Source organism: Oryctolagus cuniculus, chromosome 18 (genome assembly GCF_964237555.1).
Source record: "Oryctolagus cuniculus chromosome 18, mOryCun1.1, whole genome shotgun sequence".
In the NCBI taxonomy this organism is placed as follows: domain Eukaryota; kingdom Metazoa; phylum Chordata; class Mammalia; order Lagomorpha; family Leporidae; genus Oryctolagus; species Oryctolagus cuniculus.
Genome location: NC_091449.1, coordinates 9528191 through 9543461, shown reverse-complemented (window position 1 = coordinate 9543461; position 15271 = coordinate 9528191). Strand labels below are relative to the sequence as shown.

Below are 15271 nucleotides of genomic sequence, written 5' to 3'. Positions count from 1 at the left end.
GGTTTTTGAATTGGTGTAACTGTTGTAATGTTAACATGGCTATTTTACATTCCCTCCATGCTGATTCTACCTGGACAACCTGGTGCCTTCTTTTGGCATGTGGGAGGTGTGTCTCTGTCATGTTTTGCCAGTACTCATGTGTCAGGATTTCTCTTTGTGATTTTGTTTTATTGAAGGTCAACAGTAACCACACATTGAGCTATGAGGGTTACAGAGAGTGCCTGCCACATCCTAGTTTGTTTCCTTTTCCTTTTTTGAGTCCCAGTAAGGGCCTGATGGCACCCACCCATCATAAGCTGTGCAGAGTTGTGCTGGGTGGGTTCAGTTGAGAGGCAGATATTTAGCCAGGACCTCTCATGCTTGGCAGAAAGAGACCTGAAGTACATAAGTACTGAAGGGAATTTTGGGAGTTCAGCTCAATGATAGAATTATGAGAGACTTTAAATTGTGAACAGCAGGTAAATGGAGTGAGCAGAGAATTTGACTGAAGAAGGAGCTCTTGTGACAGGCGATGCTTGTGATAGTGGACAAGGATTGATGGTCAGAGAGCCTGAAAGTGAACCAGAAACTGTCATCCTGTATATTAAAGACAGGTTGCACTAAAAAACTAAATTCATATATTTGTTTTATGAAAGGAGACAGAGATTGGGAGGGAGAGAAGGAGAGAGAAAGAGTGAGTGAGCAAGCAAGTACAGACTAACCCAGTGGTTCCTTCCCTATGAACCTGAAACAGTCAGAGCTGGCCATGTTCAGGGATCAGGACTTCATATATCTCTTCCATATGACTGCCCTGGGCCAATTCCCTCAAGCCATCATCTGCTGCCTCCTAGAATATGCATTACCAGGAACGTTGATTCAGAAGCAGAGTCAGGATTCTAACCTGGACACTCCGATATAGATTTTGGGAATCCCAGAGTCTTTCCATTTCTCTTAATGAACAACCTAGGATTTTTTAAAAGATTTATTTATTGATTGATTGATTTAAAGTCAGAGTTACATAGAGAGAGAAGAGGTAGAGCCAGAGGTCTTCCATCCACTGGTTCACTATCCTGTTGGCCACAATTGCTGGAGCTTTGCAAATACAAAGCCAGGAGCCAGGAGCTTCCTCCAGGTCTTTTTTTTTTTGGCTTTTTTGCTTTTTAAAGATTTATTTATTTGAGAGGCAGAGTTACAGAGAGAAGGAGACAGAAAGTCTTCCATCTTCTGGTTCACCCCTACCAAATGGCCAGTACAGTTTGAGCTGAGGTAAGCTGAAGCCAAGAGTTTCTTCTATCTCCCATGTGGGTGCAGGGGCCAAGGACTTGGGCCATCTCCTACCGCTTTCCCAGGCTGCAAGCAGAGTTGGATCAGTAGAGCAGCAGCTGGGATATGAACCAGTGCCCATGTACCACAGATGGAGGATTCGCCTACTACTCCACAGCAACAGCCACAATAAATCAGTTAACTATTTTCATCACACAAAACTTAACTACAGATGCTCCTTGACTCACGATGAGGTTACATCCCTGGGTCTCAGCAAGGACTGTCAGGCAGCTGAGATGCCAACATTGGCAGGGTTCTCACACAGGAGATGGCATCTGTGAACTTCACATGCAGACTGTACCCTGGTAATTATTTCCTCTCTGCAGGATGAAGCATGCACTACCTTCAAATCATCCTGCAGCTTCCTGGACCTTAAGTCCACAGCCAGTCACTCCACACATATCCGGAGCTCCGCGGGACAAGCCATCCTCAGCAGAGGCTGCAGGGGAAAGCTCCTCCAGGTCTTCCCATGCACATGCAGGGGTCCAAGGATTTGGGCTATCCTTGACTGCTATCCCAGGCCATAGCAGAGAGCTGGATTGGAATTGGAGCAGCCGGGTCTTGAACCAGTACCTATGTGGGATGTGGCACTGCAGATGGAGGCTTTTACCTGCTACCCTAGAGTGCTGGCCCCCCTAGGATGCTTTTTAAAAATTAAAAGTAGTTAACATTGTTGACCATATTAGGTGACACAGTTTCAAGTAATTCCAACTAACATGGTCCTAAATTACAGAGACATTTGAAGGCACAAATATGAGAACTGAAGACAAGTACTCTGTATTGATGGTGTTTGTTACATGTAGGATTTCTTTCTTTGTTAGATGATTAGAAGCCAGCACTGTAGTAGAGTTGATGCCAGAAGACAGAGTTGTTGTGAATCTGAGAATGGAATATAGGAAGTTCAGATACTCTATGAATGTGTTCAGATTGGAGAAGACACATATGTAATTCAGTAACAATCTGTGTAGGAAGGAAGGCGTAGCCTTACATGACAAAGACATATTCTCTGAGAGAATGACATAAGCAGAACTCCTTAGTCCAATAAACGGAGATGAAGCACTAAGTCAGCCTCAGTGACTGTCATACTCTTCCTGTTCTGTTTGTGAACCAACCGTTTCTGTCTGCATAACAATGAACAAAAAATGTTGAGCCAAAGTTTTAGATGTGGTGTAGAGAGAAAGACAGGGATACTTTGTTAGACTGCATTCATCACCCTGTGTTTGTCTGCCTCTTGGGGCCAGAATGTTTGAGGGCTGTCCCGTGCATTGTGGGATGTTGAGCTGCATTCCCAGCCTCTACCCACTGTGTTTCAGGAGCTCTGCAGCGTCTGAGAACAAAAATGTCTCCAAACACTGCGGTTAGATGAGAAGAAGCAAAATCCTCACTTGGAAAACCAGTTATTCCTTTTCACATTTTAAAATTTAATTAATTATATTTTTGATTGGTATAATATCTGAGTGTTTTAAACTGCTCTGAAGTGTTAAAAATGTTCCTTGTTTGAAAGAATTGTCTGCAGTGTAAATTCTAATAAAGCAGTTCAAGTGCACATACTCCACTTCATGCATTAGAAGTAGAATGTTCTTCAGAGAGGTGAAGACTTACACATTGGTTTAGAGATTACAAGCACTCTATACTCTGAAGAAAATATCACCTGCATATTTTTCATTCATAGGGGCCAACATGTCCTCGTGGTAATAGATAGGAATGTAGAATATGACATTTGATGTCCACTGCTTCATATCATGTATAACTATAGTCTGAAATTCAAAGGATGCCCAAAGTCCAGTCCCTGGAAGTATCACAGTTGGGTCTGAAATATAGAAGATATGAACATTTCACCCCTTCTCTCAAAGAGAGCTGTTAGTCATCCTAGTTTTCAACAGACTCCAATTTTTATAATTACAGAATATGATCTGTTTAAGAGGATGCCAAATTAGACTAATTAAAACATCTAAAATATATAAAATCCTTGAGATAATGTTAACAAGTGATGTGATTTATACCTTTATCCTAATATGTCAGATTTGTATGGGTGTCATGGCAAACTCACTGCTCTTCATTATATACACATATACCTTCCTAATCAAGCCTCATCTGAGGAAACCCATAGATTGGATTTTCATGCACTTGACAGTGGTCAATATTTCAACCATTTTGATCCGGTCAATACCAGAACTCATGTCATCTTTTGGAATCAAAGATTTCTTTGATGATATTGGTTGTCAAACATTTCTGTACATATCCAGAGTGATTCGAGGTCTTTCCATATGTACTACCTTTCTCCTAAGTGTATTTCAGGCCATCACTCTCAGTCCCAGTCATTCTAAATGGGCATGGCTGAAACCTAAACTATCCAAGTGGATTTTCCGCTCTTTACTCTTTTTTTGGGTCATCAACATGCTGATCTACACCCACATCATTGGATCTGTAAAAGCCAGACTGAATTTCACCTTGGTTGGTGAGGGATATGTTAATGTATATTGTCAATCCAGGAAGCCTGTAGCCCATAAAGCAAGATCATTTATAAGTATCATCTTGATTCATGATATAGTGTTCCTGGCACTGATGATCTGGTCCAGCCTCTACATGGTGTGGATCCTCTACAGACACCGCAGGAGGGCCCAGCACATTCACACCTCCAGTCTCTCTTCCAAGACATCTTCAGAAAACAAAGCCACCTACATGATTCTTTTGCTGGTATTTTGCTTTGTGTTCTTTTATTTGTCAAACAACTGTTTGACACTTTATGGATTTTATGCATCTGAGAAAAACTCAAGGTTGGAGGGTATTGGTGGAATTTTAGCATCATGCTACCCGACATTTTGCCCTTTTTTTCTGATGAAACATAACAAATTTATTCTCAGATTGACTTCCTTCTTTTCAAATATGAGAATGACCTTTTGTCCATGAGCTTTCAGTGGCTGATCTGACATCATCTTCAACAGAGGAGTCTCCATCAAGATTTATATGAGGAAAAGAAGCCATAGGGCAATGGGGCACTGGAAATGGGGCTAGTTTGAGTGGAACTATGTACTACATTTAAAAACATTCAGGTTTTGTAATGTTAACATGAATCAAAATGTATTAATCCTCACATAGAATACACAGTGAAGTAACATTTTGGGTTAAATGAATGTGGTGTATATCATTAAGCTAATTTTATCTGCTTGCTTTTGTCCTTTTGAATGGAGCAACTAGAAAATACTGAGTCACATTTGGCTTGCTTTGTATTTGTTAAACTGTGCTGTTAAAAGACTTCTCTTATCCATTAAATAAAAACCACCTATGTCACATATTTTGGAGACTTACCTAGATTAGATGTGCCCCAGTGACCTAAAGATAAAACAAAGGAAGTAAAGAGAGCCCTAAAATTATCTGTGATGCTGGAAAAAATAGTTGTATTTGTGAAAAAATCTAGGAAAAAAAGAGCTGATTAAGAGGATGGGAAATTGTGGAAGATTCAATCATTAATGTTTAGTAAAATGCAGCATTTGCATAAATCCATCCATATTGATCCCCACTCTTTTTTTTTTTTAAAGATTTATTTATTTGAAAGTTTCACAGAGGAGAGGCAGAGAGAGAGAGAGAGAAAGAGAGAGAGAGAAGTCTTCCATCTGATGGTTCACTCCCCAATTGACCGCAACAGCTGGAGCTGGGTGATATGAAGCCAGGAGCCAGGAGCTTCTTCTGGGTCTCCCATGCAGGTGTAAGGGTCCAAGCACTTGGGCCATCTTCTACAATTTCCCAGGCTGCAGCAGAGAGCTGGATTGGAAGTGGAGCAGCCGGGTCTTGAACTGGCACCCATATGGGATGTTGGCGCCTCAGGCCAGGGTGTAACCCAATGGGACACAGCACTGGCCCCTCCCCTCCCCTTTTTATGATGACATTTATTTTTTGGATCCAAGTCACTGGGATGTCAGTGAGAATTGTCTCTACATTTACATACTCATCAGCAAGGGCCTGATTCTTTTCATTGCTCCATGGTGTATTGGCTCACAGTATATTTGTTTTGCTAAACTTTTCTAACCATCAACTTTTTTTTCTCAGTTTCATCTTCCACATCTTAATTTCTATGTCCTACTTCCCTCATTGTTCAGTTCCAGTCCCCAGGGACAGCACTCTGGTGACTGTAGCTTGAACCTTTGCACATATCTTTGTTCCCAAGGCTAAGAAATTCCACCGCGCCTGTCCAAAGGTTCCAAGGTTTGGAACCCAAAATTTCAAGAGCTCCCATTTCCCCTCTCTTCAGCTTTCTATGGATCAAACACATTATCTAATGCCAGAGGGAGGCTCTTCCCATGCAGAAACTCAGTATTCTCCATGAGCTTTTAAAATTTGTTCTTTATCCTAATGTTTCAGTCAGGGTGACGTCGGGAAACACACCTCAGAGACCTTCAATGTGGACACTGCTTCATTACTGCGTGGCTGTCTTTCCTCCCCAGTTGTGTTTCTCTTCACGAAGTGTTGCTCCTCATGCTCCTCATGCACCGTGGACAGCTCTCCCCGCCCCGCCCTCCTCCCCGTCGTGATTTCATCCTTGTGATCAGTACAGTTTGACATTTTCTTTTCCTTTAATTTTCAAATTGAAGTCTTATGATCAGGTATCATCACCTTCAAATATTTTTAAAAAATATTTATTTATTTGAAAGTCAGTTACAGAGAAGTAGATGCAGAGGCAAAGAAAGAAAGATTGATCTTCCATCTGCTGGTTCAATCCCCACATGGCTTGAGGGCTCCCACGTGGGTGCAGGGGCCCAAGGACATGGGCCATCTTCTGCTGCTTTCCCAGGCGAATCTGTAGGGAGCTGGATGAGTAGACTACCCGGGACATGAGCCAGTGCCCATATGGGATGCCAGTGTTGCAGGCAGCAGCCGTACCTGCTCTGCCCACAGTGCTACCCCAACGAATTTTCTAGAAGTTATTTTTTAATACTCAGCAGTTTCTCTTGCTGCATGAATGTTCACTGTGGCCACATCCGGACTCCAGCACCCAGATCCAGACTGGCACAGCTGCCCTCACCCCTCACCCCTCCCTGGCTGCCCCGTGGTGTCTACTCTGGACCAGTGACCCCACCATCATGCCTGTCAGGTCTCCCACTCATGCCCATAGGTACCAGGTGTCGCTACTGAGTGGCCCCTACATTCACAGAGGAAATCATGCAGTTGCTGAGGCTTCGTCCCGCGTCACCAGTGTCTGCTGAGAGAGTTGTGAGGGGAGAGAGTTGTGAGGGCTCTCTTGCTCAGGCTGCTGGAGACTCAGAGGTGAAATCGCACTTCCGGGTCGGCTGGTGCTCCGTCCCAGGACGCAGAGCAGTGACGTCATGGACAGACCCGGATGTTGCCACGCTGGCCCCAATGAGGCCTCGAGGAAGGCCTGTTTTTTTCCGGTTTGCTGAGACCACCTCTGCGCTTGGTAAAAACCATGAACAATCACAGGTATTTCCAGCACAGAGCTAATCTTCATAGGAAATCCCTGGTGAGGGTAACCTCACTGAAATTTCCTGCATGTGTGCCCTGCACATGCACGGGTTCTCCCCAGGCTGCCGTTTTGACAGAATCTGGTGGACTTGGAGGCTGAGAGGGCAGACACTGATTTTCTCAGGCTCGTGGGGCTGGCGTCTGGGATGAGGGCGCCAGCGTGGCCGGGCCGTGGGAGCACTCTCCCCCTGTCTGCTGGTGGCCATCTTGTCGCTGTGCCCTCCTGGGGAGAGGGGGAGCTCTGGTCTCCTCCTCGTGAGGAACAGAACTCTGACGGGGCCAGAGCCCCCCCTCACGGCGGCCGTCACTTTCCTTCTGTCAAGACCTGATCTCCAAATACAGTCACACGTGGCCCTGGGCCTTCAGCGTTTGCATTTCAGGGCAGTACTCAGTCTGTGACACACACACACACACACACACACACACACACGTGTTGTATTGACACCTAGAAACCTCCATACCTCTTGAATATATAACTTTTTATGGCGGCACTTTAGGGATTTTTGGGAGGCAAAGGTGGTTTGCTTTTTGAGTGGTTTCTGCCTCATCTTCCTCAGGTGACAGATGATGAGTGAACCAGGTCACATGCAGTGCAAATCTGCGGGCTTCTTCCCCCGCCCCCTGAAACCCATGAACATTGATTCCCTTTGTGTCTGGTGCCATTCGTCTGATCATCCCCAAAGTGGCAGAATCTGAATTCAGCCAAACCAAGTTCAGATGCATTGTGCTTCCAAAACTGATGATAAAATCCTAGTAAAATGCCACCTACACGATGTTTTTTTCTACACACCTTGTTTGCACTTTTGCAACTAGGATCATGAGTACTTGCCTTATACAAGTCTTTCTACCGATGTCTTCAAACAAAGCTTTTCAAGTACTTCATCGTGGTTCACTGAATGTTTCCTGTGTCTGGTTCTGGAGGGGTTTTTGCAGTATTCAGGTGGTCTGTCTCTATGTGTTTTAGAACTCGTACAAGAAGATATGATTAGTTTTGGAGGTATTTTAAACAATTGTGTTGATTGCTTCTGTTTTTCTCTTAATTGTATATTTTATAAGTTTTATTTTTTCTTCCTTTTTTTTTTGAGGATAGAAAGACACCCTGATAGGCAGACATACAAATACTACTACCTGCTGGTTCTCTCCCCCAATGCCCACTGCAGCCAGCTGCAGTGGGATGCTGGCACGACATGTAGCAAAGTTACCTTCCAGGCCACAGCAGCAGCCCTACAATAAATAATTGAATAAGAAAAGTTACTTAGACTGGCGCCATGGCTCAGTAGTCTGATCCTCTGCCTGCAGCGCCAGAACACCGGGTTCTAGTCCTGGTCGGGGCACTGGATTCTGTCCCGGTTGCCCCTCTACCAGGCCAGCTCTCTGCTGTGGCCTGGGAGTGCGGTGGAGGATGGCCCAAGTGCTTGGGCCCTGCACCCACATGGGAGACCAGAAGCACCTGGCTCCTGGCTTCGGATCAGCACAGTGGGCTGGCCACAGTGCGCCAGCCACGGCGGCCATTGGAGGGTGAACCAACAGTAAAGGAAGACCTTTCTCTCTGTTTCTCTCTCTCTCATTGTCCACTCGGCCTGTCAAAAACCAAAATTTATTCATAGCTCACAACCCAAAACATTCAATCTTAAGAATAGTATTTCTAGGTAACCATTTAGAGAAAAGTAAATAAATTCCTTCCTATGCAATCCATGATGTAAATAAGTATTGTTAAGTTTGAATATTTCAGGGTTCTGGCCTTTCATCGCCCCCAGAAAAGAGATGGAAAAGGAGACAGAGACCTACCTCAACAGACAGGTTGCTTTTAGTGTAGCAAAGAAGGAGGAGAGTCTGTTCTCACAGAGACTGCGTGAGGGCATGTGTGGGGCTGGATTTTATCTGGCTGAGGCGGGAACTTGCTGCGGGTGGGAAGGGAGGCTTTTCAGAAGCCACTGGGAACTTTCCTCTTAGCTGTTTCACAGGCTGCTCCATGCAGGTTATCTGCCAGCTGTTTCGGAAGGAGTCTGGGGGAGGTTGAGCGTGGTTTCTGTGCTGGGGTCTCTGGTGGGAGGGAGGGTGACATCTTGTCAACCCTATTGTCCTTTCAGTGTGAAACTTGAAATAGAACCCTGTAAGAAAACAACGATACTAGGACAAGTTCAGGAGGGGCCAGTATTCTGTGCAGCAGTTTAACCTCCCTCTTGTAAGCCAGCATCCCCACAGAGTGTCAGCTGCCCACACTCAAAGCAGCTTCCTTGCGGGTGCCTGAGAAAGCAGCAGAGGATGACCCAAGCACCTGGGCCCCAGCAGTTCCTCAAAGATGGATGTCCTGGCTCCTGGCTTCAGTCTGGGCCATCCTCAAATCATTTTGGCAGCTTGGGGAATGAACAGCAGATGAAAGATCTCTCTCTCTCTTTTATTCTGCCTTTCAAATTAATAAATGTTTAAAAAGAATAACAATAACTTTCCATAAGATATCAATAGGGTTGATAAAGACAAAAACAGAACATCATAGAAAATAATCATAACTTCGAAAGGGAAAATAAAGTCAGACATCAGGTCTTGACCAATAAAATTAAGAAACCTCTGGTGAGGCATGATTGCCACCAGCTGCGTGGAGACAAACTTCTGATGATGTGTGTTGTCCTAAAGTTTACTTTCTGACATTCAGCTTGGGAAAACGCCACCCCAGACATTGACATTCCACTGTGCATGATTCATTTTGCATCTGGGAGGGTGATTTGGGACTCTCCCAGGGCCTTCAAAGTGACAGTGACAAACAAGGTGGTGGAGGCAGCAGGTGATAAGGTGGCCAGTGTCCACTGGGAGGAGACACCCCGCTGGCCCAAGCCTGATCCATAGTCAGTGCTGGGCAGCCCCAGCCTGTGCAGGACACCCCCAGTAAGGACCCTGCATCCCCAGCCTGTGGTAGGAGGATGGCGAGGTCTCTCCCACCTGATCACACCAGGTCCCTTTTAATGTCTTCATGTTCATCCTCCCAGCATTTTTCTGTGGAGTTTAGCTGTATGTTCCTATTTTTGTTACCACTATGTTTCTTGTCACCCCTCCATTTGTTTTCACTCCTTCATTCTCTTCTTTCTCAGTCTCTGAACTTCTCCAGATCCCTCACTGCCTCCATCCACTGAGTTCTTTGCTTCTGCCCTATGCTCTGCTCTTTGCTTCAGTACCCACCTGGATGTTTATGACACTGGAATGAATGTGCCTCTAATTTCATGTCATAATTTTTATGTTAATATTATATTTTTATAGCATCATTCCATTTTAAGTTATTACTTGTTTCAAATTAATATATACACCTTTTTATTTAAAAAGGCTTCAGTCACACTTAGATCAATTGATATCATTTCTAGTTAGAGGTTTTTTATCTTACATTAATATTACGTTTTCATATATCTGTTGTGTAATTTAAAGTGTCAGACTTTAAATTTTTAGAAATGTAAATGTTCTTATACAGACTTTGCTTTCAGTAACCTTGAAAGTTCCTCAAATCATTTAAATAATTTAGTCAATGTCTCTATGATATCTTTCTTAAAGCAATTACTCAGTGGTAAAAGACTTAATTTCTTTGTAATGATATTAATGTTATTCTCTTTTTAAAATAGACCCTTGCAAACGTGTGATGAATAAATGTGATGAAAGATATTTTTATTCATATCCAACCTCAAATCAAGGATTTTCAATACATAATCATTATATGTTAGCATTGACATTGCAGATATTTTATCATGTAATGCTAAGCCTTTCTTTTTGCTCTGTTATATAAACATTAGCCATTTTTCTCCTCTATTACAGCTGTGGTTGATCTTACACATATCTTCATAATGTTAACCTTATCCTACCCTTTTTTCTTTATTCTGCTCCATGGTATAATGTAGGAGAAAGCATTTTCACACCTTCTTTACAGAAATTAAAATATCTTATTGAAGTTGTATAAACACACATCTAATCTGCTGAAGTTAAATGACAATCACCTCACCAAATGCTTAAGGGAATTGTCACATACTGAGAAAATTCGAGTTTCAACTTCTGTGTAATATTGATAATAGCAAAAGATCTGGAGTTGAAAGTTTTCAAAAAGAAGATGTGGAAACCAATGGGAAGCTTCAGAAGTCTTAGTGGTTTCTGAACCTCAGTTTGTTCAGTAAAATGATTCCCACCTTACCTTTCCAATTGGGTAATTCTCTTGATCTTTGGTAGAATCATTTTGGAGAGCACTGATTCACTTTATAATGAATTTGTGTAGGTTATTCTCCATTTGACGGATGGAGTAGGTAGTCCCATCTCTGTACATTAAGACTTGATTTATTAGCTGTTGCTGTCAGTGTTGTGCTCATTACATTATGTGATGCAGGGAATGCTCTTTTTCTGTCCATAGGAAGAGTCTTTAGACATTGTTTATTCCTCAGCATTGAGGCAATCATTGGGATTCTTGGTGGAATGATATTTTTTCCTGCAACTCACTTTCATCCCGGGGAACTTTGCACATTGGTGACTTTCTATAATTCTAATGTATTTTTGGTGAGTCATGTTTTCTGGGGATTTGCCCATATGTCTCAACCTTCCAAATTTATTGGAATAGTCACAATATCATCTTTTAAAAGTATTATTAACTTCTCAGCTTTGATTTTAACATTTTAAGTCAGATATTATTGGTGTCTTCTCTTTAGGAAGTGCTGCCATCTCTCTAGAGATTTAGTAATTTTGTTATTCCTCAGAATAACTGCATTTTGAATTTATGTTTCCATAATGCATTACACAATACTTAAAGGTTTTTTCACTTTGTTCTTACTAAGAAATTTTTTTGGAATTTAGTGAAACATCAGTGATAATTTCTTTTTTAGAATTCATTATAATTCTGCTATGATAAATTATTCTGTTCAGTTAAACTCTTGTACTTTGCTCTCATTCAGTTCAGTGTTTGCCATAAGGCTGCATGTTCTAGTGAAAATGGAGGTTGGGATTTGATAGAGACGCATGTGTTGGTGAAGGCATTAGGTGCAGAGGATGAACTGAGCTGCTCAACTTCCTGGTTGTCTGACTCCCCCTTTACTTGGTGGTTCTGAAATTGCATTGCCTTTGCTATGTGTCTTACTACAGTGGTGGATTCCCCTCCATGTTCTGATCCTTTCATGTGTTTGGACGTTCAGTGTTGATTCTCACAGATTTACAACCTTCATTATTGCCATGTGCACTTCATTATATCCAGCTCTTTTGTTCCATAAATATTTGTTTTCCAGTGTTATTTGGCATGCACTTGCTTTCTGTTGCTTAGTTTGTATTTTGTTATCTTCCTTTATTTTGGATTTTGTCTTTCGTCTTTATTGGACAGGTTTCTTTTACAAACGTTGCAATTATCTTGAAGCTTCATGTATCTAATGTTTAATGGACACACCTTATGTTTGGAAGTCAAAATTGGCCCTATGTATCATGCCCCATCCAATCACTTTTGGATTGTGCATTGTATTTGTATGGATGCATTGGACAGCACATACTTGGGATGTGGTATTTTTGACTCTTGCATTCTCTGCTTTTACATTGTGATTTAGACTGTTTTCAGCTTTGTGGTGGTATAATTGGTAGATGATAGCCTATTTGATAGCTAACATATTGGGATGATTTGACATACATTTGATATGAGTGCTACAACTAAGTTCATTAGCATACCAGTCACCTTCCATAGAAACCTTATGTGTTGGGGAGAGCATTGTAAGAGCTATGTTGTGAGCAAATATCAATGATATAGTACATTATTATCAAGTATATTCCACTCATATTGCAGCAGCTATCCAGAAAGTATTCATCTTCTGACTGCAAGGTTGTACCCTTTCACTAACATCGCTCTCCCCTATCTCATCACTCCTGAGAATCACCTTTCCTCTTTTCTCAAACTTTGATCTTTTATAGTCCATATAGAAGTGACATCATAACTAGAAATCTATATAGAAAAGAAAGGTAATGTGTGCACAATAAAGACAATTGAGATAGTAAGTCTCTGAGAGAATGATATAGGCAACTTCAAAATCAACAAACACAGATATTAAAGATATTAATTTAGAAGTCAGCCTCAGTGACTGTCATACCATTCCTGTTCTCACTATTTGTGAACCAACTCACTCTGTTTCCCCTAAAAGTGTTCAAAATATGTTTGGGCCAAAATGTTTATCTTACATGTGTTGCAGGGAGAGCAACTCAGTGATGATTTGAAACTGGGCTCATCAACTGTCATGTGACTTCTTTTTGGGGCCCAAAAGTTTTGTGGTATGGGCTATCCTGTGCATTTTGGGAAATTTAGTGCATGGTGGGAAATTTAACAGCAATCTTTTATTTATTTATTTATTTTTTTGGCAGGCAGAGTGGAGAATGAGAGAGAGAGACAGAGAGAAAGGTCTTCCTTTTGCCGTTGGTTCACCCTCCAATGGCTGCTGCGGCCAGTGCACTGCGGCCAGCACACTGTGTTGATCCGATGGCAGGAGCCAGGTACTTATCCTGGTCTCCCATGGGGTGCAGGGCCCAAGCACTTGGGCCATCCTCCACTGCACTCCCTGGCCACAGCAGAGAGCTGGCCTGGAAGGGGGGCAACCAGGACAGAATCCGGTGCCCCAACTGGGACTAGAACCCAGTGTGCCGGCGCCGCAAGGCGGAGGATTAGCTGAGTGAGTTGCAGCGCTGGCCTTAACAGCAATCTTGGCCTCTACCCACTGTGTGACAGGAGCTCTGCACCACGTGTGAGGCCAAATATGTCTCCAAACACTGTTGGTTGGATGAGGGGAGGAAAAAAAGCTCCACTTGAAAACTCCATGCTACTTCCTTCTGTATTTTAAAAATGAATTACATATTCAGAGTGTCATAATATGTGGGTGGTTAAATGTTTTCTGTCTTGAAAGAATTGTGTCTGCAATCTAAATTGTAAAAAAGAAGTTCAGATATTCATAGTACTGTACATGTATCAGAAATGTAGTGTTCTTTAGAAAGGATAGGATATACACATATCATCAGAGGTAAGAAGCAATCTAATACTCTGAAGAAAAAAATACTTTTAATGTAATTTGTCATTCACAGATAACAACATGCCCTAATGGGAATGTAGGATGTGAGCATCCCGGTTCTCCTTCTTCATATCAGTTATTTCAGTAGTCTGAGGTTCAAACACTGCCCACTATTCTATTTCTGGAAGTGGCACAGCCATGTCTGAAATAGAAAATTTGACCATTTGTCCTCCCTCCCTGACACTGAACTGTCAGTCTTCACATTCTTCAAACATTCCTTGTTAAAAACATCATGTCGCAGTACAATCTATTTATTTTTCAGTGGATGCAACCTTACCTAACTGAAACATTGATATGTTTCCAGGTGACACAATTTTGAGCTTCTTTCTCATAGCTCAGATTTCTATTGGTGTCATGGCCAATTCATTTCTCTTCATTATCTATATTTATGCCTTCCTAATCAAGCCTCAGCTGAAGAAGCCCATAGATTCCATTTTCATGCACCTGACAGTGGTCAATATTATAACCATCGTGTTCCAGTCAATACCAGACATAGTGTCATCCTTTGGAGTCAAACGTTTCTTAGATAATGTTGGCTGTCAAAGTTTTTTTTACATCTACAGAGTCACCCGGGGTCTCTCCATCTGCACCACCTCTCTCCTGAGTGTATTTCAAGCCATCACTATCAGTCCCAGTCATTCTAAATGGGCAAGGCTGAAATCTAAGTTGTCTACCTGGATTTTCCCCTCTTTCCTAATCTTCTGGATCATCAACATGCTGATCTACATCCACATCATTGAAACTCTAAGAGCCAAATGGAATTTCACTGTCATTGGTCATGGGTTTGTTCATGCGTACTGTCAAACCAGGCAGTCTGGAGATCGCCATTCAGGGTCATTTGTAAGTGTCATGTTGACTCGTGATTTCCTGTTCATGGCACCAATGATCGTGTCCAGCCTCTACATGGTGGGGCTCCTCTACAGACACCACAGGAGAGCCCGGCACATCCACAGCTCCAGCCTTTCCAGGCAGACGTCTCCAGAAAACAGAGCCACCCACACTATCCTTTTGCTAGCATTTTGTTTTGTGTTCTTTTACTGTTGCAACAACTTTGTGTACATTTATGCATTTTATAGACCCGAGAAAGACTCAAGATTGGAGGACATTAATGGAATATTATCATCATGCTACCCAACATTCTGCCCATTTTTGCTGATGAAAAATACCAAAAATATTCCCAAATTGACTTCTTGCCTTTAATGAGAATGCCTTTTTCTGCAAGAGCTTTCCTTGGTTGATGTGACATCATTTACTCCAGAGGAGTCTATAAAGATTTTATCAGGAAACAAAGGCAGGTGACCATGGACCTAATCTCACTTGAAGTATTCGGCTCACTTAAAAAACACATTTCAAAAATGTTAAATTGAATCAATATATAAATTTTCAAACTGTATACATGTTTAAGTTATGCTATGGGTGTAATTAACGTATTGTCTATTATT

At 42.2% G+C, this 15271-nt stretch overlaps 2 protein-coding genes across 2 annotated transcripts; both read left to right on the top strand.

The window, feature by feature from the left end:
- Positions 1-1057: 1057 nt before the first annotated feature.
- LOC138846827 (vomeronasal type-1 receptor 4-like) lies at positions 1058-4214 on the top strand. Its single transcript, XM_070063708.1, has one exon. The coding sequence runs from the start codon at positions 3211-3213 to the stop codon at positions 4210-4212; it is 1002 nt and encodes a 333-aa protein (XP_069919809.1). The 5' UTR covers positions 1058-3210; the 3' UTR covers positions 4213-4214.
- Positions 4215-14123: 9909 nt separating this feature from the next.
- ORYCUNV1R1669 (vomeronasal 1 receptor oryCunV1R1669) lies at positions 14124-15029 on the top strand. The gene has a single exon (NM_001167359.1). The coding sequence runs from the start codon at positions 14124-14126 to the stop codon at positions 15027-15029; it is 906 nt and encodes a 301-aa protein (NP_001160831.1).
- Positions 15030-15271: the final 242 nt, after the last annotated feature.